Here is a 26194-nt window from a genome sequence, read left to right as displayed (position 1 = left end):
ACCCCACCTACTATCACTTCAAACGAGTCCTGTCGGTGATTATCACTATTGTACTTACTAGAAGCCCCCCGCGGCAGGGATTTGGTGAGGGTCTCCAACTCTTGGACTTTGGACTCCAGCATGGACTGCCTGTTGCGGGAGTCCTGCTGTGCTCGCCGCAACGTCGACACCTTTAATATTAACAGGCATTGGGAGTGATGAGTATATAGTCGGAGGTCAACTGCTAGATATAGGATTCCACCGTAGATTCCCAATAGTACCGATTGAGAGGTAGTTATGAAGTATATTTGCCCTTACTTTTTAATTCAAAATATTTTTGTATTCATTATGATCTACACTATAGATCTTCTTTATAGACTTCCAGTAGAAACGGTTAGAAGCTGAATATACCCAAGATCGTCTGTCCACACGGGTGGACTTGCTTTCTACCCTCAGCTTGCCCATTCATGTTCTCCATTTTAAAACCTTAAGGCTTTAGCAACCATAAGCGCATTGTGGTTAAAGTTATACGATATCATGTAAGTTAATAAACGTTTATTGCAGGAAATAGATCAATCTTGCGCTGCCCGCATATAGCGCCTTCCAGTGGACTTTGACTATGTCGTCAATCAACTTTATAGAGGACCTATCCACTAGGTCACATATTCCAAAATTATTTGAAGGTTGCTAGAAGCATTAAAACATTATACAGATGTGTTTTATTAAAAATGTACGCTTATATACACAATAAGAAGAATACAAGGAGAATCCAATTTGATATAAAATAAAATCAAACTCCACTATAAGTCCATCTTTCAACATATACATATAGTCCACCACAAACCCAGGCGGATTTTTTGTGGACACTTCCAATGTTCTCGGACCAGTGATTTAATGCCTAGCTCTTAAGAATCTAAAAAAACTTCTTAAATTAATTACAATGTACGGCACATAAAAAGGTACTGTACTGTAACACCACACAGTTGCCCATAAAGGAGTTACAAAGTTTATGAAGTGTAGAGAAAAGTATAAAAAGCTTTTCAAAAATAAAAAATCAGTAAACCGTTTGTTAATAAAGGAAGGGTACCTCTTCGACGACTTGTCTCCTGGCCTCCGCCAGCTGGTCCCTCTCCTGGCGCACCTGTGCCAGCTCGGCCTCCAGGCTGCCCAGCTTGGCGATGGCGTCCCTCTCCAACGCCGCGAGTCGCTCGTGTGCCTTCAAATGGAGACAATATTGCATAAGATATTTACGAATGAAAATTGCTAGATTTCTTTTGATCTTTCACGGCTCTTATAAACATAAGAAACAATCTTAATAAATCACTGTATTCACAACTGAGTTTTAACTTAGATTAAGTATTTTTAATCACATAACCATGAGTAAGATTACATACTAGAGGTAACACTTTTAAATTATATTAGGAGCTCTTTTGGTATCTAAAGCCGTGAGGCAGATGTTAACTCATACATGCGATCGCTTTTTTCTTCAATCTTTTTTTTATTTTATGTGGTGTGACCTTTTTACAATATTTTACATGGTAAAATTTAATGTTGTGTGGTAACTTTTAAAGTAATTTTAATTTATGTGTACTACTAGTTGTCCTATATACAAATAAGTGAATATATATTCTTATTTTTATATGGGAATAAAAAAAATATGGAGGTAAAATTAGGAATAAAATTTATACTCTTTGGTTTTGTAAGAAAAAAAATAACCTTTACTATTTTCCTCATAGTTATTGCATTTTTTCTTCACAAGAACCTTCTTCATGTCTCAAACAACATATGAAAATAAAGGCACGTATTACGCCTAGCATTACTTTAGGTGATTCCAATGTACTAGTATATGTACAAGTACAGTATAAAGGTGTGATTACTGACATGTCCCAGTTCATCCTCCAGCTCGTTGACCTTCTCCAAGGCGGCGGTCTTAGTCTCGCTGTCCTCCATCAGCGCCGCCACGTCGAACACATTGTCTAGGTACGCCGATATTTGCACCTGGAAACCGAACAGAGACCTGGATCTTAAACTGGTCGAGATTCATAAAAAATTATAGTCCTTTCGCACTAACAATGCAAGAAATCCTTGTAGGTCGACCTATCCACATCTGGTAGCTAATCAAAAGTATGCTTTGAACTGGTCACTGTGAAATCGACTTTCTAATTACGGCTTAATACACGAACAGGCTACTTTACTGTCAAAGTCAAACGCAAGAAATTTTCAACATTCAACTCATACAGAATCAGTAAACTCATTCTCAGGTTATGACGTTTATATGTATATAGATTGTGGAAGTATAAATATTTTGCCAATTATTTTAGGTATCGATGTTACGAAGCGCACTGGTGTGTTAGCACCCTAACATATTTAAATATAGGAAGATTTTAAGTAATTCCTTTAAATCAATGTTATTTACCTGCAGGTCCTCGCTCTCGCAGAAGCGTAGACGCTCCAAATAGTCGTCCAGCTTGAGCGCAGTGAACTCATACTGCAGGTGCACCCGGAAGTTCATGTCCTCCACGCTGTGGACGATGATGTTCACGAACTGCATACAGGCGACCTGCAACCAACCAGCATCTTTTGTATTGTAGTCCACTATTGGGATTCAAATATCTTAGAGCAGATTACATTTGTTATTAGCACATGACCTTTACAATGACCGCTCAAATAATACTAAGCATAAGAAAGATTTTAAAAATTGTATTTGAAATCGTACCTACTTTATGTAATGCAATCATCACAGCGATTCGGTTCCTTTATCACCCCACTCCATTGTAACATCACAAAATATTTTTAAATATATTGGAAAATAAGAAAACACAAGGAACAATAATGTAATAATGAAAGTTACCAAATTTTAAAAATAATACCTTGTTTATTTTTAATTTTATCAGTATTTTTGGCCAGACTAAATGAAAACAGTGCGTCATGGTTAGGAAGAAAAAGTAATATTGTTGATGTAGGATATTGTATTTCTCTCCGAGAATTGGTCTCGCAATTTTTTATTATTGAAATTATTAATTTAACCTTTAATACGAATATTTGAACTTGTAAACGTCAAACGAGTACTCATTATTATTATAAGTATTTATTACTGTAGTATTTAGCATAATATTAGGGATGCAAGTATTTAAATATGCACTTATGATAGAAACATAATAAATATTTCAGAGTTAACAAAAATTTACCAGTAAATGTGACAACTAACCATAAACTCGATATGAAACGAGTCGTAATTCATAAAGTACTCCATGAGGGTATGGAACCGCCGGGGCTCTCCGACCACCTCCTTGAAGTTATCAAAAGCGCCCAGTATGATCTGATGGCCGCCCTTCACCAAACAGATTGCAGCCAAGAGTTCCAGCACCAGCGCCTTTGTGCGAAGCGACTGGTGCACGAGGGACAGTGCGATGCTATTGATCGCCTCCCGGTGTTGGATAACCATATTGAAGCCATACTGTTGAAAGTATTTAAAATTTTTATTACATTGAAAATAAATAATCAAAACTAGTTTCAATGATAATTGTCTTATCTATGGTAAACAGTAAGAAGAAATAATAAGGAGTTTTTAATGATTAAAATTTTATAACTTACTACGAAAATTTAAAATTATAAACACGAAATTATACAATGGTCTAAATGTCAGCTACCTGTCTACCTAGAGTGGACTAAACTCAGAAAGAGATATATGTAAAATTTAGTTAATATTAAATAATTAATTATAATAATGGGCGGACCCACGGTGGACACAGGACATTAATAAGAACTTCGGAAGACGTTGGATGCAGGCAAGTTCCCATCGGCCGATTTGAAATCTATAGGGGAGGTTTACATCTAGCAATGAATGTCATAGCATCAACGTCAAATTAAAATATAAATTATTTCATTTTATGCCTGCTTACGTTGTTCGCATTGATAAAGGTTTCTACCCGGGATAAAGCAGGTTAGAGCCATAGATATTAATTATATATATTTATAATCTTCAAGGAAATCTTCGTAACTGCAAGTAACTTTGGGAAGACGAAAGGCCAACGCTTACAGCGGCGGCACTAATACTCTTTATTCCTCCACCCCCCGTCTCGCCACGCTTTCCTAAGGCGAGATACAGCTATTTTGGTAGCACTATAATCATTTTGATGTGATACGGTTCGGAAAGTTTGTGTTGCGTTTGCTATAGTATTACTATACATTTAATATTCTTTAAATTACTCGCTGAAGCTTCTGATTTGCACCGCAGCGCTACACGTATAGCTTGATGCTACAGATGACGACATCGCGGACAAACTAATTATAATAACAAGACCACTACATTCCGTGGCAATACAACCATCAAATACATATAATGCATGTTAATAAGACTGCTTGCAGCTATGCATGCATATATTATATATGTGAGGTGCGACTGGGATGTCGTTGTTGTTGTATATTCTAACTACGGTTGGTTTAAACTTGGCCGATACATGACAGCACCTCGTGTAAACTTTTAAGCCGACTTGGTGAAGATGATATAGTCTTGATTATCTGTGATATATGGTTCAACTATAGATTACAGTTGCTGCGTCATCGGTGAAGCTGAGTACATGGTTTAGCGATGACTCATATATAAATGTCTAAAGAGGTTTTGTTTTATAGTCGTACAATGAAGGTTGTATAAGTGATAGTACCTTGTTGTTCATGATGGCACGCATGCACATGATGCAGACGTGGATGTCGTCGGTGGAGGCGCCCATGTTGAGGCGCGCTGCGTGCCGGCTGCGGCGACGTGCGGCGGCTGGACTGGCACCTCCCTCGGGCTCGCCGTCCGCAGAGCGAGCACGGCGCCGCCACGCGCTGCCCAGCGTGCCCGTCTCCGCAGCGCCGCTGCACTCCGACGTCGTCGTATTCGCTGCACGCAATACAATACACCATTACGTAACACCCAAATGACTGAAATCAAAATGCCGAGGTCGATTTGTGGCGTAATGAAACTAGGGTCGAAGTATCTTCTACATTAGATCGTGAGGTATAGCCCTGTAAATAGTGCCAAGGTAGATCAAAAGGTAGTTTGTACTGTACGTAAGATGAGGTCTCTCAGGCGAATATATACTGAAATAGAGCAAAAGAATGAAAATCAAACGCGAAGTTAGTTGTCTCTTCTGAGCGAAATGTCTTGGTGAGAGGTAGATAGAAGTGGGCCCGTAAAAAGGTACGTCTTTCAGGAATAATGAATACTATTTCTCTGTGATGGGCACACAATTAAGAAGAATCGAAATTGGTTGTAGAATACGACAACCAGATGTAATGTTTATCACATAAGGCCTGGCTCACTAACGCCATTAAATATCTATCACATTTCAATTAGAAATAATAATAACTTTTATACACAACAGAATATGGGACTCATTTAATTTCATTGTCACTGTAAACTTCTTGATATAATATCGCAATACATTTGGTAAATAGAAATATCACTGATGATTTGGCGACTGACTACAGGTCGGAAATTCTTTTTACCCAAAATATTTATATACATTTGGTTAGTACGTTGATATTATTATTAATATTTTCTTATAAATTAAGCTTTTACTTGTAAAAATGTCAGCAATGCTCATCAACCAAATTTTCTTCAGTTTTGGTGAAATAGATTTTAATCTTAACAATCAAATTGACCCGCTCTGAGGCATGTACCCCGCGTTAAAAAACACTGTTATAGACGGATCTTGAACATAAAACCTATTTTAAAATATTGCAGTCAAGATTATCTAGTTACCAACAAACATATTGCTTGCTTTATATCAAAAAACGGTAATTCTATTATACCTTGATTGATGCCGTCGCTCGACTGGCTACGCGCCAGGGCGATTCGCTGCTCGTGCCGCATCATGCTAAGCCTGAAACTCAGGTAGTCGATTAGCACGTCCAGGCCCTGGTTTTGATCGTTCAGGAACTCCCGCACCCATCTGCAGATAAGGAATTATAAACATTTTAAATTCAATATAACGTTTGCTCTAAAGTCTAGGGGAAAACAATATCTTGATAAAAATAAAAACGATAGGTGTCTAGTTATTTAACATACGAAGTATTTATGTGGGATTGTAGCTTAAGCGACTAATTACTTTTTCATTAATTAGTATTTTTTAGAAACAAAATGTTTTTATTTCTCTTTTTGACAAACTCCTATTTACATAAAAAAGACAAACGAACATTCAACCTCATGTCATATATATGTAGGTAGCATGATATATGGAAATTTTGAAAGATGTATCCGAAATATTTTTTTTTAATTTGTGAATACTTTTTAATGGCCTTTTCATGTTATTTTCTCTTATTAATACGAGTTCCCTCATTATTTAATATTGCTTTGAGTTTTTCGATAATAATAAATAAATATTATATCGTAACTTAAAAAAGTCACCTTCCCTTCATGCGGACTATAACATCATCAGGAGTCACAAACGATGAAAAAAGCTGTATATAACACTCACTCTATGTGATTGGTCCGCAACGATATCTCCAGATCTCGGAGTACCTGCGTCGATGTAGAGTCGCCGACCATCTTTCTTTTCTAAAAAGAAAATAAATATTATTAAAAAAACTTGCTCACAATATTATTTAAATTCAAATATGTTTCAGACAACTGATAGGGACCGTAAGAAAAGGACCAATATTTAGCCACTTCCGCACATGCAGTGGTAGTCGTGCAACAAAGTGCACCGCCCGCAGCCCGCTGACAAACGCGTATGCGGCAAACAATGCGAATCACACAACCGCCACCGCCAAATTACTCAACACGTGTTTCACCCCTCCACGGGGCATCTTCAAGAGCTATGTTACACCGATTAGTGCCAAACACAGAGTCACGACGTATTGCACGACTACCACTGCATGTGCGGAAGTGGCTAAATATTGGTCCTTTTCTTACTTAGGATGGACTTCCGCAAGGTAACGCCTGACTTTATTAAATATGATAAGGACCGCTTTTGACCGCTATCGTTGTTTTAGCTGTAGAACATCCCGTCCACTGAGACCAATGGAAAGCGGCCCACATCCATTGTCTTCGAGATCGTCTGTTCACTTAGTGAGTGAACTTCTTATGGAGACTGGCCGTAGTCTTCAATCCAGAACTTGAAGACGCCCATTGCCACTAAAATTTGCCCATCCGCTGAACTGTATCTCTTACTTCCATTTGTCTATGTACTTCCTTATTTTATATTTCATCTCGAAATGAAGTCTGCGCTATGCTCTCCATGGCTCATAGAGAGATTGTAACTTTGCCAATGAGGCGCGAAGTCTGTGATCATGTTACACGACCGGCGTTTTAAAGAAGTTTAATAGTAAAACTTTATATTCTAGTAAAGACATATAAAAAAAAAGGATTTAGTAGTATACGAATTCTGCGTTTATTAAAAGTAGACATTTAAATCCACATTACTATGAAAATAAATTACATTCGATAATATATCAATAAATGGTAAAATCAATGAATTGGTTCACAAAGTCAAACGTCTAACTTTCATCATTGTAGTGTATAGGTCTATATACAAAGGTGCTTTAGAAATATGTATTTTCAGATAACATAATCTCAACCGTAAATTATTTAATAACGGTTAATTTAATATATATATATATAAATATATATATATATATATATATATATATATATATAATTATGATGAATAATGAAGTTGCAGTGAGCAGATCATATAGCACGTAGAACAAATGGTCACTGGACATGGCCAGTACTGCTGGCTGGTATAGGCCCAGGGACTAATAACCGCAGGAACGTCTACTAAAGTGGACATACAACCTTACTAAGATTGACTTTTGGAAATCTATAGAAGACCTATGTCCAGTAGTGTACCGTCCTATGCTTAAAATAATAACAATTGTGAAACATCATACGCACTCAGCTGACCGTTTTTGTACAACTATATTTCGCATGCGACTCTGTTCGCTGCGGTGTGAGTAGCGGTTTCGACTCCCTAACCACTTTAGGAACACGATACGTGAATATTAATACCTTGTAAATACAGGTTTAATATTAAATAAGTGGTACGTGAAAAATGAACATCGGTTATTTGAGACACAAGGACTGGATATTATTGTTTCTGGGCAGGTGCACTTCGGGTTTTGGGCACCTTTGTCCACGGGGCTCGAACGAGTATGTACGTGCTCTGTGTGTGTGCTCTGTGGGACTGTAATTAAATTATCTTTAAATGTATATATCGTTGTACAAAAGTTATGATATATTACTGATTATACCCTTCAAGAGGAGAGAATTGAATGTAATATCTCATTGAATCAATAAAGTCGGTAATAAAAATATTTACGGGTTTGCTGGTATTAGTTTACCCGATACATTTATATCTAAGAATAAGATAACCTAATTATTGAACGAAATATTGAAACATGGTATTTGAATTTTTGTAATAGTCGTTGTGTCATAATAAGAATAAATAATAATAATCTTCATTCATATATTTTAAATAGGCACCACAGCAGCAAAACTATATAGTCGTAGATTCAAGTTTAAGGATGCCTTACAGAGATTCTATTCGATTATTGATACTAGTTTCTATCAAATTGAACTCTTCTGGATTTTTCTCTACACTAGTGGTCACTAAATTATCCTATATGAATATGAATTTAATTCGTTTCGTATAACATATAACAAATATAATTAAATATCTTCGCCTGTAGTAGGAGTACAGTTGAGCAATGGCAGCTCAGTGGTAGAGGACTGAGACTTGCAATCGTGGATTGCGGACTCAATTCTCGGGATAAAATTCTACATATTTCATATTTTGTGCATTAATTATATAGAATTTCCAGTGTGCTCTGCGTACCATAATAGCACACTGTAATCGCCAATCCGCTTTGGTGATTATGTTATATCCCCCATAAATATCTTTGAGAGAAGCTTCCGCCTTGCAGAAGGTGTGTCTATGGGTTGAAGCTACGACAACGAGTATCCTACTCTGGTCATAATTATGCTGACTTAAATTTAAATGTTGATAAATTAACAAAACAGAGAAAAAATACTGAACTGCTTTCTTAATAATATTAAAATAAGACGAGAAAATTTTTTGTTAAATTACTTTATGTAGCCAATATTACATATTTTCTTTGCAGGTGGAAAAAATTAAGTAAATGGTTTATGAAAAATGCTTAATCATTAAAACACCTCTAAAGTCTCCAAAAATATCCAACTCAGATATATCTGTATTAAAGTGATTGAAACACATTTTGGGATACGGGTGATTCAGTCGGAAATTTGTATTGTGACGGCTGGCGTAATTATGGGGTACACTACATTACAGCACATTAATATTCTCAAACACAACGTAGTTAACATTAAGTCAGAAAACTTACGACAGTTGCGAAGGTTTATCGTTTAAAAAACTAAATAATTTCAGCTATATGACGTCCACAGTTAGACATATACCTTTGTAATACTATATGTTACTATATCTAATATATAAAATTCTCGTGTCACGGTGTTCGAACTTGAACTCCTCCGAAACGGCTTGACCGATTTTTACCAAATTTTACATGCGTATTCAGTATGTCTGAGAATCGGCTACTATCTATTTTCCATACCCCTAAGTGATAAGGGTGGTCTACCCCTAAATTTTATTTTTAATTTTTAGACAATTTTTTTGGTTTTTATTTTATTATGATACAGCATACAAACAAACCTAAATTTTCACCCCTCTACGATCAACCATTATCTTACATTTGTTAATAAAAAACTAATTTTTTTTGCAAAACAACGTTTGCGGGATCAGCTAGTATACTATATATATAGTAACATATAGTGACCAAGGATAGAATCGCACGGTCATTTACATGCGAGACAATATCGTCGTCCGGCGACAAGGCGACGGTTGTACTCTCGCCGGCTGTGCCTAGGTCACGACTCGACGCCATAGCTCGCGGCCGAGATTTCCCTAGCGGCGTGCATTTTGATAGATACGCCTTGTCCTTATACGGCGCAGCGTTCCGGCCCGTGCTCCATCGTTCACCCGGTGGAAGTCTCAAGCTGATTGTAAAAAAACTTCGTTGTCATTATAGGTTGGTTGATAATGTTATACTAGCTGTGTCCGCGACTTTGTCTACGTGGAATTTAACAAAAATATACTTAGCTTTTTTTTTTCGTTTTAGACTTTTGTTAAATATAATAGATTTAGTTACTCCTAATTACACCTGTAACCTGCCAGTATAAGTCCTGTCAAAATCGGTACACCCATTCCAGAGATTAGCCGGAATAGACCAAAATTAAATGTGTGATAAATTCTATACAATAATTCAAGGTTACAGAAGTAATAATACTATAGTGATAATATGGTAATAAAAACATTTTTAAAACTCGGATTACTACATTTTAAAATTAATTATTGTTTACTATCCATCCCTGCAGTCTGTACTGCTAGAAGTTATAGAGCATTTCGTAATCCAATAGTGTTTTTCAGAATGAACACTTTATTTAGGATGATTGTAAAAACATGTAAAAGTTTTTGTAAATAAAATAGTTATATTCACCCTTTAAAGCTATTATACTTATTACCAATCATTATTGTATTTATTTATAAACTCGTTTTACACTTTATGTAACGGCGGAGTAAATGTCTTATAGACATTTTTTACTAGTCAATCCAGAGTGTTGCAGAGATAAGCAGTAGGCATGTGTGTAAAGGTCACGAATAAAAAAAGTAATATAATACACATAAAAACACGTGAACAATGCCAATGTCTCATTTGATAGAAATTAAAATCAGTATATACTCTGTGAAAGAAGTTGAAATAATGATAATAAAGAGGCCAGTGATTGACAACGCCTTTCAAGAGATGTTGCAGCTGCGGTGTCTGTATACACGGCTTCTGGCAAGATCTCGGCTCAGTGATCACCTGATATAGAATCATTCACTAGTACTAGTGCTCCTTTAGTTTATGCTTTAAATACAATAATAGTTAAGAATTTATGGCTGCAAAATAAAGACTGTTATTATACTCTTAAAGATCGATGTTAATGATTAAAATTACTTAAAGTTACAACTCCTACTCTGCACTGTTTTTAGCCCATTGAGAAATATTTTTAAAGTAAATAATTTACGTATTTTATTATTTTCAAAAATGCTTAAATTTGGTGTTAACTGTGTCTATTTTAGGTAATTTAAAAAAATAACGACAGATACTATATTAAATGATGAGCTACGAACTTTAGACGATGTCATTTCTAATTAAGGAGTCAGACTGATATCATACATTTATATTACAACCATACATTACCATACACAATCTTACAAAACCTCACACGGCCAAACTCAACTGGACACGTAGTAACACGCCTACATACACACGATCATACAAATCTCTTATTTCCTATTAACATAACATCGCTGTAGCATCTCAAATCCTAGGCAAACTTTTAACACTTGTACATTTCGAAAACGGATAGGAATTGCAACATTTAGTACCACTCTTTATTACCGGATATCGACACGCAAGATGTATATCCAATCCAAGTTCCTCGCATTCAAATGATGCTTTCGACGTATTTAATACGACGGTAAGGAACGAAATGATTTCCGTCCGAACGCGACGTGGGTGGTACTTAACCGTTTGACTGCTAAGCAATTCTTGCAAGAACACACTAAAACCACGGGACATATTTTGACTTGATGTTGTCAAATTGAACACACTTATTTAGACAAATAACAAGTTTAATAATTATTTTCGTACGATTTTACCTTACGGTGGTTTCAAGTAGTGATGTTGGAAAAATAAATAAAAATACGATATGGATGTAGCATCGGGGTCAGGTGCACGTCTAAGAGCAACAAAGACACGTTGAAACTCAAAGCGCAAAACTGCTAGATCGCAGTTTTCGAGACAAAATAACGTAGCGCTTTTGCGCCGTAAAGCAATCAAACAGTTAAAAGAGTGAACAATGCTGCTATATTGGCGCAAATGAATAGGGTATTATTAAACACTTTGGACTTCATTGGCTAGTTTAAAAAGCCTTAGACAGAGCTATGCTTGATTCTTCCGCGAGATCGAATGAGGAAATTCGTAGACAAAAGAACATAACTGACAAAGCTCAACGGATTGATAGAAATGGTGCGTAGAACTGGTAGCCAGTGCAGGTTTAAGATACTGGATTGGAGGCAATAGATCTGCAAGAGCAGCGTAAAACAATCACCCATATGGAGGAAAGACAACCTTGTTAAAATCTGAAGACGATAAATTCAGTCGACTTTCAACCGGTCGTATTGGAAATCTACGCGAGAGGCCGCAATGAACGTCCTACCGCTGAATGGATAAAGCATTGTTGAATTCGTACTCCATTTTACCAACGATGGCCGCATCACCACTTAACAATGCAGTTACTTGCATTCAAGTAACTTGTATATCGTATCTAAACAGCACAAGTCATCTGAAATATCCGGGAGAAGTTATAGCTAGTTCGATACTAGTGTACAACAGGTTAGCTGTGATACAATTGACAATATATTAAGGGTAACATTGCAACTTACCCGCCTATTGCTTGCGTTTGCGCCGAACGCCAAATTAGGCACGACACGTATTAAATGTGAGTCAGAGGCGACCCGACCTCTCGCCGCGTGCGCTGCCTTTGTACCTAGACGATTTTGACATTATAAAGCCTATCGGATCCAATAGTGTCACGATAATCTAAACTTCGAAAATCTGGTTGATACAGCTTTACCCTCCCTTTGAAAGGAGTCTGGTAAGGCCGCGTAAATAATTCACATACTTAATTACATATATATATATATATATATACATATATATATATATATATATATATATATATATATATATATATATATATAGATCAACTCATGTTGAATATTTCATGGGATTTATAGAGTATTATAGATAGCAAAAAATAGATATATGTGCCTGCTACTAGCAACATTGCATATCTTGTTTAAAGTATTGATGTCTTTGTATTTTGTCTCCAATAAAATGTTATTCAATATTGGTTCTCACCCGAAAACTTTCTTTTATTATACAAATATATTGACCTGTTTTCCCGGCACATTACCACGGGAACGCAAATATAATATTCATTTCATTTGACACGTTTGATCATTTATTGTCTACATTTTGATACTTTAAGAGAATGAGACAAAACCCTATTTAATAAAAACTAGTATCAAATTATGCTCCCTTTTAATTTAATGTTTGGACTTATTGCGAAGTATTTTTTGGCCCTGATTTTGGAGCCTCACGTACTTCCATTGAGGACATGGTCTCTTTTCTTATAAATATTTTTCAGAATGTATTTTCTTATCACTCTCCTTTTCCGTTCTTCAAAATATATCATACTCTTCTTCTTGGTTCTTCACATTTTCTTTGATTCTCTTACCGTTTATTAACATTGCATCCACACCCCGCTTTTCTTCCTTTGCAACACCCTTTTGGTATATCACAGTACAGTTTCAATTTAGCTTTTTTACAATTTTATTTAATTTCAGAACCCTTATTGTAAATTTTCTTTATTCTAAACAAAATTTGTTTTCGTGTCCCCATCGCTACGTGGATTAGAAACACGTCCTGATGTTTGAGCGATTGCTTTTACACATGTTCGACACTTCTACAATGGTTGTATTACTGTACTTCTCAAGTTGTATTATCAACAAACAGGTTAATATTTGTCGGGACAGCTAATAACAACAAAATTCCTAAATTGAACTATTCAAAGGTGTATCAGTTGCGTTAGTGTATTAAACCTAAATCTAGTTTTTAATGTGGCAAGTAGTTTTAGTTAGTTGCTGCTCCATGGTTCGGTGAAGAATTCCTACATCCTCTTTCATTTTTATCTTGTTACAAGGTATTGCGTAGGAGAATCGAACAACGCACGACACTCTCAAGGACAGGCATATTGTTAATATTAGGTAAGATTATTCATTTAGCTGCTAGTACAAAAAATGACAATGTTAAAGTGCTTCTTCCCGGATGACTCTATCCATGCAAATCATAATTTGGTTCAGAATGTGGGTGGGCCTGCGATAACGTATCGCTTTTGGGCCACATGTCAACTCTGATATTCTCTGCTGTTATTCTTTCGTAAGGTAATTTATTTACTACGATTACACTTCCCAATTGAAGATTGAGTGAAAATTACAAAGTAAAAAACTGTCATATTTAAGAATTGAGACGAAAATAATAAATACAAGTCTATTGCAATCCCTAATATTTTTTACATGTTTTCAGATTTTACGAAAATTCCCCCCGCAATAGATTAATTTTTCCAAACGGGCGGGTGCAGCAAGTATATAGTTATATATATATTTATAAATATTTCTATCACATTTACATTTGTCACCACTCTAATTAGACTGGTAGAAAATGCCTAAAAAGAGTATTATTTTTTTCTCTTTATTTACTTCGAGTGGTATGTATGACGTTAAACCAGGTCTTGAATAACATATTCATTGCAAACATTATAATTATAGTAATTTAACTTGTCAAAGTAGACACACAAAAAAGTACACTAATACATAGACACACAGTTTTTTAATTAGACTTTCAGATAGACGACATTTCGTAATTTTTCCGAACGAAATGGTGTCCATGAAAGTGTTGTTTTTGTGTGCATCGCCTATTCAACATGGGACTACGGGCGTGCCAATAATAAAAGCAGTATATCTTGAGGGACTTTTCGTTTGAATAGTGCGGATTGTTGATCAGCCCTTGTGTAAGGCATGTATGAAAATTTTTTCCTTCACTATTCGTATTCTTTAAGTTCTGTGTGTAACTGTTCGAACCAAGGAGCCTTTGCAATTGATAAATATATATATATATATTTATATATATATATATATATATATATAATAAGAGTTTTACAGTAAGATATTACATAAATATCTGTTATATATTGCACCCCACAGCTCTCGAGATAATAACGCCTGTTTCGAGCAGATGAGGGTTGGGTGCAAGTGGATGGAAATAACAAGTTGTCACCCCAACTTGTTTGCCTTCAAGGCAGTTCACTGAAAGCCTGATAAGGCTTCGAGGGTCCGGTCGATGGTGGAAACATTGTGATGAAAACTGCCTCTCCAATTATTTTTTAGCACTCAAGTAACACGACACTTGCGGATGCTGTTTGGAAGTGATCTAGGATGCATTAATGTGAAATTACTTGGTTAATGGTTTCGTTATTTTTCAACGTTTTGGGGTATAAATAATGTTTATTGCACACAATAATTATAGTAATTTATCTCATGAAAACACAAATCAAAGGGTATACTATTTATTAATATACACGCACGTGGAAACATTTAAAGCGTAAACTATCTGAAATGATTAGCAAAATAATTTCACACACATTCAATCACCAATCCCTAATCACATACTGCATTTCTGTGTGAGGAAGCGCGACGAAGTATCACCTAATATGCCTGGAACGTGCCCAACGTTTGTACTCCACTTCTCTTATATATAACGAAGCAAATGTTTTAAGTATACGCAAGCTTTTTATCCTGAAATTAGACGTTTCCACACGTAAAACCACTATCGCATCTAAAGATTCTCATATCATGTTTAGTAAGCGAGTTTTCATACAAAAATTACAAATCACAAAAACAGTTTTCGCGAAACGTTTTAATCGATATATGTCTACTTTTGGTTACAATAGAATTCTTAGGTCTTATCAAGATATTAAACACTGCTCCGTACGTGAAGCCAATCTGTCAAGTGGTTATTATCTTCTATCATATGATGAGACCGAAAACAATTTTAAATCGATAATATAATAGTTGGGTTTGTTCCCTTATTTTACACTCAGAATTATATATCTATTTTCTTTTCTACAGCTTAAATTCAGTAGTGTTATTTTATTTCTTTTTTTCCTACGTGTATGTTATTTTGTATGTCACCGTCTATATATATATATAAATATATATATATATATATATATATATATAATCCGTGAATGTCACTGCTACTGTCCCTGCGGTACAGGCCTTGCCTAGTGTGGGGAGCATTTATTTTTTGTAAATAAATAAAATAAGGAAATAAACAAAAAAATAAAGTTGTACGTGTAACCATGATAACCCAAAAGAAATGAGAAATGCGGTTAGGTCACTCTCAAAATAAAAGTCTCATTTATGATGTCACATTTGTTTGTAGTTTTTGTTTTAGCAAGTTACTAATCATAATTACCCGCAGGGGGATAAGAATTTATAAAATTTGTTAAAAGAAAATATATATTATGGAAAGAAAGCCACGTTCATAGTGTAACTAGTGCGCAATTAGTATCGAGCCATCGTCCCGCGAGGGTCAGGTGCTCGGTGGGCGCGTGACGTAATTAGGTAATGAATTCTACTGTGAGTCACGCGTGAGTAACACCGTGAGACTGTTCATACAGTCTGCGACTACTAAACACATACTGAGGTGTCTTTTTTAAACACTCATTGTTTTATTACTGGAGCTCTAGGAGCTGTGACGTCAAAAGGGGGACACATAGTGCAAATGGAACAGTTTGATATTAATTGTAAGTGCCCAGTTTTATTCAACTCTTTATAAAATCTATGAAGGAAGCCTAAATTTAGCAAAGGACTTCTTACAGCTGAAATAATGCTGAAACATCATATTGTAAATAATTTTATTTTTATAAAACTGTCGACATCTCGTAAAGTGACGGCAGAGGCGTTCAGTAGTCCCAGCCTGATCATGTACGGTGATGTTAAGAGTAGACTGCATGGATGGCCCACGGTGAAGAACTGGCCCAAGACAGCAATTCTTGGGTGGCAAAAGGAGAGAAGTCTATGTATTATGATGTCATTCTCCCCTATCCTCAATACTTAGGCTACGTGCCATCTGTGTTCTACTCACTCAAACTCGCGGGTTCCATTAATAATAATAGCAACACTGACTATACCGTCGGCTAGGTCGATACTCCCTGGAACCGTAAAGGGGGCGGGCACAGTTACTGTTCATTGTCTCGCAAATTCTCCATAAACAAGCGAAGGATCGCAGCTTAGCTTTCATAATTTTATTTAACATATAGACAGTACACAGAGATACTTTTATCCTGTATTTATAAGTAATCGACAATTGTACTGCTAAGCCTAAAACTAAAAAATCGATACGATAATATTTATGACTCTATGTATATAACACCATTTCACTAACTAGTTTGTTGACTTTCAAGTGGGGTGTAGATAGATATTGTTACAATATTTCATAATCCATCCATTGATTGTCTGGAAGAAATAGCAGTTTGCGATAAGACCGCACTTTATCTTTTGCTTATTTCATATGTTTTCTTTTTATTTCCTATGTAATATACAATACGGTGGATGTAAATAGATAAATAATACAACAATAACAATTTTTAATGATACAATTACCCACGTAAAAACACTGAGTTTTGTAAGTGTGATATATACGTGTTGGTAGTAACATACGTAAAATAAATAAATAGAAATTTACGTTTTACGAGTGCTTGTTATATCGTTGTCTTTCTCTTTAAATATGTAAAAGTAGAGACCGCAGCTTAAAGCTTCCTTCAATAAACGATAAGTTACTGTGATGTCACGTGCAGCTCAACGACTGTATTTCACGTAAAAACATAAACGCCCTCATACAGCCTTTGTCAACATTATTTTCGCTACACTAACATTTAATGTTTATTTGAAAAAACATGTTTTACACGCTAACGCAACATTTGTAGTATATATGGTAAATTCAGTAACAGCTTGTATAAAACATTTTCATAATAATATTGCATTCTTGTAAATTATTATATTATTTTGTACACTAGTGAGGTATTTCCTACAGATATGACATAGATATACTGTATCTACTAGTTTCCTAGAAGTTAAACGTAACTTAGTTGTCGTCAGACAACAAACTACAAAAAAATCTATGATCAATTTCAGAACTGACAGTGGAGAGATTTATTGAGTAGGTTTTCAATAGGATCAGTTTATTTTTATGCCACGCCTTAAACCGCTTTCATTATTCCGAAAACACCAAAAGAGAAAACCAGACCAAAGAAAAGAGAGAGAAGATTTTATTGCACGACTACCACTGCATGTGCGGAAGTGGCTAAATATTGGTCCTTTTCTAACTTAGGATGGACTTCCTGGAGGTAATGCCTGATTCCATTAAATATCTGAAAAGACCATTACATGATATTTGTTTAATGTTGATGTTGGGATATTCGGATTACAAATTTTATTTCCTGCTCGCTCTAGATATATTTAATATGATCGCAATAATATGACTAACATTTTTAGTGTTATAGTGAGACCAGTTGGAAGCAGCCAACATCTTGCGTCCTACATCCTACGCCACACCAGAACTTTAGACCTGAATCTGATCTGAAGCTATGTGGCTATGTATAATACTTACACATACAGACATGATCGTATTGCAACAGATAATGGTGCATTGTGCATGGAGTCGCAGAAATTGGGTCCAAATGTAGTTACGACATCGGGTGTCGGAATCACGTCGGCGCCGGCGCAGCAGCGCAGGCATTAGCGAGGATTTGTCGAGTTGCGCAAACGCTGAATATTCACGACTTGCGAACTCTGCAATGTTATCTAGAATGTATTGCGGGCATTGTACCGTACGAGGTACTCCATAGCGACATTTGTTGACAGGCTCGACTGCTCCATGGTTTCCACGACTACATTCCATCGTTTATCCGTTTTATATCATTAATACACTAAAACTCTATGTAACAAAACGAAAAAGACATGTAATAAAATAACAGAGATAATAGCTAAAAAACACAGTAACAATTTAAATACAGGTAATAAAAGTCGGTGTTATCGCTCGTGGCGATCTCTACCAGACAGCCTCTGGATAAAGATGAGAGACTTGAAAGAGAGGATAGTTTAGGGTGTATATAATAAAAATAAACATTAAAATATATTACGCGTTTCGGAGTGCAATGCTCTTGCAAATATAAATAAACTTCATATTTTAATGTGAACATACCAAAAGTCATGATAAACTCCTTATACCGAAAAACAAAATTAGTGTTATAATGATGTTAAATCCCTAAGTAGTACTGGTTTTAATAAGTATGGCGTGTTATAGTGCTCCCTAAACCGCTGTTCCGCGCCTTAGGTATACGCGCGGCAAGACGGGGGGGAGGGAATATAGACCGTTCCGTTCCGTCAGCCTGTCGTCAAAGTTCTAATGCTCTAGCATATTCGGCCCCCACCTCACTGCGCTTTCCTTAGACGAGGTAAAACGGTACGTACACCCTCTAATGAATATTCCGCTTGTTATGTCAGTAACTATATTTAAAAAAAGTTATGAAGTTGTCTGCCGAAATAGCGCAAGACTGGATTAGGAATATGGCGTGACATTTGCTTGATGCCAGAAGTACGTTTGGCACGCGACTCCATAGTAAAACCTCACTGTGTTATAAAAAGTGGGCTCAGACGATCGCGTGTATGAAGAAATAAACAATGTAACTCATAAAAGTTTTTGAACAGTGACAGTTTATTTTTGTTAGCATTTATATTTGATGTTTCTACATTGTCGTACTATTGCTGAGCTAATTTCATATTTATACAACAGGATCGGTAAGAAGCGTCTGCATAAGTCTTTGGACGACAATAACAAAGTTATCTGTCCACCACGGGTCTTGCGCTGCGCTTGTCGTTACGTGATCACCACTCCAGAACCAAGAAATTCTCTCCTGATTTGAAGTAGGGGACAGGAGATGTCTCCCTTTCAACATAAATAAGCTCGAGGATACTCGTGGGAACCAACACAGTTACATTTCCTAGTATAGATAAAGGTAAAATTTTGAGGTTTAAAAACAAAACGAAATCACAAACTTTTTTTGAAGAAAGTATAAAAGTAATTGGTTCATAATTACACCTCGTTATAAACAGGCGTCTCGGTAATACATATTTAACCATTCTCACAAATTTCTAGATTGTTCTATCTATAATATTTCGACGTATTTTTCGCGTTTAGTTCATCTCTGTATATTTACATATTATGACTACATTCCATCATGGTTTACACTATACTCTAATTCAAAGAATGAGTCTGTGCAAATTTGTCAATAAACAAGCATTTACCGAATCATAGTGTTAGCAATGTTGTGGATTTGTACTTTGACAGCATTGGCAAACACTACAATTGTTTTATTTAGTCAATACTAATGATGAATTGCGCTGTTTTATTTTTGCTTTTTATTGCAATTCTCTAGTCGTAGAACTAGCCTGTAAGAGATTATTGTTCTTATGTAAATGTATATCGTCTAAGTTATAGCCTTTCAATAAATGTAAACCCGACAACTAAGGTACTAATAAATATGCTATTCGAAGCTGTTGTACTTACCCTGTGACTCCTGGATGCCTTGGGGTCGAGGTAGGTGCGCAGCTTGTTGAGATAGTGCGCCGGCGAGTCCTTCGCCTGCACCATGTCCTGGTCGCAGATGATCTCCCATTTCTTCTCCAGGTCATAATTTCGCAGTAGCTTCGCTTTATCCGGGGGGAGGTCCATAGACGCCTGCAATAAACGAAATTTACATTATTAACAAATATATATTTCCTAGGACTGTGATAGCGTAGTGGTTTTAGCTCATAACTTAGTTCCTCTAAATGACAGGCAGAGTAAGCTAATATATGTCTTCCGCCCTTCAGCATTGTATGATTAGGACAGCGACATATGTATTATGTTGAAACATGTAACGATACCTAATAAGCACAACAATTCCTATTAGGTTTCGTTACTTGTTCCACTATTCCTAATTTTTTAATTTATTTATTTATTTACGAATTGACGTAAATAAAAATTAGTAAGTTGGTATAACAATTTATAATATTATATAATATAAGTATATAAGACTAAAGAGATGTTACAGAGTTTAAAATTAATAATAGACTAGATAAAAAAGGAAGAGAAAAATTTATTACAAAGATCTGCGTTTGATCCACTTATGGTCTACATAGCTCGCTTAGCAAATGGCCGCTGGAGCCTTAAGGTTCTAGAGCGAAAACCAAGGAGCTTGCCACGACAAGCACAGCTGTCAGTCAGTTATCTGGTTGCACGCTTGCAGGTTCTAGATTGGAAACCAGAGAACTTGCCACGACAAGCGCAGCTGTCAGTCAGTTGTCTGGTTGCACGCTTCCAACAGGTCCTATTAGAAATCGATGGTCGAGACCTGTTCAGATGTGGACGTCATGACTAAAATGATGATGATCATTATAAATTATGATCTTTACGATCACAATGAGAGAAGGCTTACACGTTGGAAACATTACCAAAAGCGGTACCAAAAGTCTACTTTGTTTACATTGTTAATAGCTACCTTAAAATAAACGATATTCACAACTCTATACATAATACGTACTAACCGTACACTCACATGTTTAATTTCCAACTGGGTCAAACATTTAAACTGTTTGCAAACGTTCAACAGTGCATAATTAGCATCGAATTAAAAATAAATTGCGTTACACAGTACTGTGAGCCAATGTCCTTAGCTACCGCTGAATATGTAATGCTAAACATTACTGTGCTCCAGTTTAAAGGCATGCCAGTATATTCACTGGTCAAATGGCACATGGCAGACCGTTTCAAACTGATGAATGCGAATTTGCGTGATTTTACAAAAAGGATATTACGGTTTTAGAATAAATTATACTTCATACGTTTTTCTTTTGTTTTGCGTGGGGAAATGCCTTCGCGTACCCCCTGCCCCACGCCTTTGACGAGGGTAATGACGAGTTATAGCTAACTTAGGCCTTGGGGGGGGGGGGTATTTCACACATTCGAAACCCGGCCATCGAAAACCGCCTATGCAGACCCATATCGAGTAAGAAAAGATCTCCACTTCTACTAACCAAAGGTTCACCGGAACCTAAATCACCTTACGTCTCGTTTTGCGTCTATCGGACCAAAGTCCCTCGTACGTCATATCAAGAGGCATCACAAGCCAAAGAAACCTTTTTTCATACATTTTACAACCTTCTATAATATGTACTTGTCACGATTCTGCGGCGAATAGAAGAGAGCAACAAAGTTAATGTACTCCTTTAAGTTTATACGTGCTAAGATAAACAATCATTATTAGTATGAATAGTTATTATTATATATCAAATATAAATATATGTTATTTGGATAAAAATATGTAATTCTCAATTCATCGCGTATTGACTGACTTATCGATTTCACGAGACATGCAATACATACATGCGATGTAACAGACACATTACATTTTTAGCAAAAAACTTATTAATTTTACGTCACGGGATAGCAAAACTGAAGCATTACTTTCTTGCCCCCCATGTGTGATCTGTAGAATCTAACATCTCTAAATCTGAAAATGATATATTTATATGGTAACAATTCCAGAGAAATTAGAATAAGTGAAAACTGTAACTGCGACTGTGAGGAAATAGTGGAAAAGAAAGAGAGGTGATGTATGGAAGGAGAAAAGTAAATAAAATAAATCTGAAAAAAAAATATTAAAAAGACCTTGTCCCTCCCAAGACAGGAGTGAACATTAGGTTCTCAAAAACGGGAGCCATTTAAAAAAAATCTGTAGATCCTAGGAAATCGGTGACGACACAAGAGCTCAAACAATCACTATATATATATACATATATATATATAAAAGTAAAGATGGAATATCGATCACAAACCACACACTAGCTCGATTGTGGTTTTCGCGTCCTCGTCTCCATCTCGCTAAACCGGGTCATTAAACTGTCGCATGCGTTAATCGAATCATTTTTAACTGTTATCTTATATTATTTATACATGAATACCCACAATTACTATTATTTATACTTGCACACCTACAATTGTCGACTTTATATATAAAATATTTTTATTATGTTTTAATGAATAGATACATATCTTATGTCTCAAAGTAGTGAACTATCGTGGTATTATCTCAAATTTTGCCGTTTAAAATCCTAGGCAGTGCTATGCAAAATGCATGCCGCGAATAATTTTATAAAGCCTTCATAAAAATATACAGGTGAACTGGTTGATTTATGTTTAAAAAAATTCACATAAAAAATGTGTTATAAAATTTGAGGAAACGAATTAAAATAAGAATAAGGTTCGATACAACAACATACTCGTACAATTATACATGATTCATCGGCGCAACATATTAAAAAAAATTATTCTTGACGATTTCGTTTTGGAAATATAACATATAACGATCACAATTCATATAGTACTCTTTCGATTGTTTGTGTAATGCGTTACTGTAAATGTATTTCTCGTCTTTTATTTGTTATTTAACTGGAAAAGCAAGTCATGGTCTAAATGGCTTATTTCTTACCCCGCTCATCATACTATAACTTAATCGCAAAGTTTCAAGAAAATAAGTATACTTTATATTGAAATGTAAAAGACCTCGCTAACTAGACGTCTGCCGTCGCCCACCATGCTCTTATACGACAATACTTTGCAGTAGCCGATATATTGTGTTGATCGGTAAAATAATACCCCCTGTGTATCCATATGACACATCAGTCGATAAAACGCCCCAAAATCCTCCAAAGCCTGCATCCAAAAATTCTCCTCGACTATCTGTGTATTTGGTACACTTCCATAAATAAAATTAAACAAGAATTAATTGTTACTCCTCGAGTACACGACGCCGACTTAACCCTTAATAGCCTGATTTACGAAAGTGATTTTTTTTTAATATTTCTGTGTTTGCTTGAGGATCTAGATGAAGGGAAAAATAGATTTTGTTAAATTTCGTTGGAAAGAATATTATACAGCAGTAAAATTCGTACAGCCAACCTATAAAAAAACTAATAGTAATGTGAACACGTTCGGTTTAAAAGATTGGTATCAAAATTGAAACTCTAGGCTATTAAGGGTTAAACACAAAATCCAACAAAGACATCCTGCAATGATAGAAGCTAATAAATATGTAATTGTAACGAGACAGTGTTTACATACCATCTCTTTACATAAAAGATGGCACGCACTCAAAGTAATATTAAAATAAATAGTTATTAAGAATAAATTTAGAAACAAAAAAATAAGATTATTAATAATAATTCGACAAAAACAATATGCTACAATGCCATGTACTTGTTGTCAAAGACATGCACACATTGTAAATACACATAGTAGAATTACTTGATAATTTAAGACAAATATAAAATACAAAATAAATATTATAATAAGGCAGTAAATAGAAAAAAAAAATAAACTGATTTAAATTTATCAATAAGCAATCTAGATAAGTAATTACGTACTGTATTATATATTAAAAATCTTAACCATTTGGCGGTAGAAGATTAAAAGTTGCTTAAATAATTAAAAAAAAACTGGACAGGGGTTGCCCCCAACTAATTATTACTCAATATGACTACAATTACCAGTCAATGTCCCATAACGGAGACAGAGCGAAGTACATGTAAATTAAAACAAATACGTCGTTAGAATAATGCGAAATAGATAAAATTAAATTAGAGTGCCTTCAGACAACAATCGCGAGCAAACAGGGGCAAGCGGCCGCGAGCGGTTTTTGCATCCCACTGAGCGAGCGTGTATCTAAACGGTGATCTGCGAAGTCGCGGTTCAGTTACGGTAAACCACTGCATTGCGCTCAGAATTCTCGGTGCGTCCTATAATTACTCTCTCTACCAGTTTATAGATAAAAAAATTGATGAACTATTCTATAAAATACTGTAAAAATAACACTCAATAATTTGTGAAACAATATTCTACTGTGTCTCAAAACTAAATCTATATATCAAGTGCTTTAAATGTACATTAATTATAATAAAAAATATATAAATTCAAATTTACTTTATCCAAATAGACAATTTACAGGTATTTCTGAATAGCAAATTAGTGTTAACTCATTAAAAAAAAGTCAGTGTATTCAGTAGAGCTGGCCAGAAACTTAACAGTTCTGTAAACTAAGAATGTTAGACGTCATGTAATTCAACTGGTGCACGATTTTAAGTTTGGCACTGTAAACCAGGCAGTAGAGCTTTTTAATTCTACCAGAATCTTGTTTTCAATCTATCTATCTAAGGCTGGACCGACAATTCGTTAAAATTAAAATCTCACACCGCAAGCAAATACGATGAACGAGGAGTTCTTGCCCTGCCGATGGTCCAATAATTGTTTCCGGAAAATCTGATTTCCAGAAGAGGTAACAACTACCCATGGACACCCAGGAGTCCAGGTCTATATAGGAAAAGACTTGGACTCCTGCGTACTACTGGGGTAGACTTTTTTATGGAGTTTTTATGGAGTCTTGTATATACATAAACGATATGTCAGTGGTTTTTTTTACGGCGAGTATTTGACCACTTCTGCACACGCTAAGAAGAGTGGTGCAAAAATAGTAAGGGCCATTTAAACACATTTTCTTTAATAAATCCCAACTTTTCTGCAGATGATCGAATTTTAAAATATGAACAAAGTTTTTTTAATAACAAATTTCCAAATATTGACTAATTCACTGCTCACACTGCAATGTTTTCTAATAGGACCTTTTATTAAATTTTCTAACCTTAACCCAGCGCCACATTTACGAAGTTAAATGACAAGCTGTTTAGAAACACCGTACACTTAGTTTACACTTATATTTTTTTGTGTATTTTATAAGATTCATTTTCTACTGTATCTTTATCTACAGTAAAAAAAAACTAAATAAATAATCATAGTGTGATGAATACCAATTTATAACTTAATTTGTCGAGTTTGTGTGTGGTACATTGTAACTTTTTTTGTTATATGTGAAAAACAAGGAAACAGATCGTATAAAGCTATCAGTGTCGACCTGGAATTTGCGACCTGGTCTGTACACTGGCATTCTAGTATTAATGCATTATTACTAATCCAGTCTAAATTTTCCTTATATCGAATGGATACAAATAACATTAAAACACTGCGGTAATTATTTATTTATGTATGAACTGCAAACTACGACCTTTTCACTAAAAAGTGATAACAATTTTTTAAAATTCTTTCTTTTTATCAAAGCTAAAATCTTGTATATTAATGTCCCAATGTGTTATGTTATGGTAAATGATGAGCATATAGCTAGTCGATAGGATAATATATTAAGATAGCTGTAGGTAGTTCTAGCTTTAAGCATCGGTGTGAATCGACTACCGCAGTTACTCCATGACTGTGTAAACGTAACCGCATTTTGATTTGTTCAAATATATACAACACGTCTATTTACAACACATCATACAAGGTGGACAGGAAGGCATTTCCAATCGGTCTT

General features: G+C 35.4%; 1 protein-coding gene across 1 annotated transcript in view; it reads right to left on the bottom strand.

The window, feature by feature from the left end:
• Positions 1-26194, bottom strand: part of Frl (formin-like protein) — a 140133-nt gene that overhangs the window by 16196 nt on the left and 97743 nt on the right. The window contains exons 2-10 of the mRNA XM_068777187.1: positions 20305-20475; positions 6444-6523; positions 5779-5918; positions 4644-4864; positions 3188-3436; positions 2396-2539; positions 1861-1977; positions 1067-1195; positions 59-170 (exon numbers count right to left, since the gene is read on the bottom strand). Of these exons, the coding sequence (XP_068633288.1) occupies positions 59-170; positions 1067-1195; positions 1861-1977; positions 2396-2539; positions 3188-3436; positions 4644-4864; positions 5779-5918; positions 6444-6523; positions 20305-20475 (1363 nt within the window). The remainder of the gene's footprint in view (positions 1-58; positions 171-1066; positions 1196-1860; positions 1978-2395; positions 2540-3187; positions 3437-4643; positions 4865-5778; positions 5919-6443; positions 6524-20304; positions 20476-26194) is intronic.

This window comes from Battus philenor, unplaced genomic scaffold (genome assembly GCF_028537555.1).
Source record: "Battus philenor isolate CCGP_79_NKW_IND1 unplaced genomic scaffold, ilBatPhil1.0.hap1 SCAF_13, whole genome shotgun sequence".
Lineage (NCBI taxonomy): Eukaryota > Metazoa > Arthropoda > Insecta > Lepidoptera > Papilionidae > Battus > Battus philenor.
This window is presented reverse-complemented; position numbering and strand designations above follow the sequence as displayed.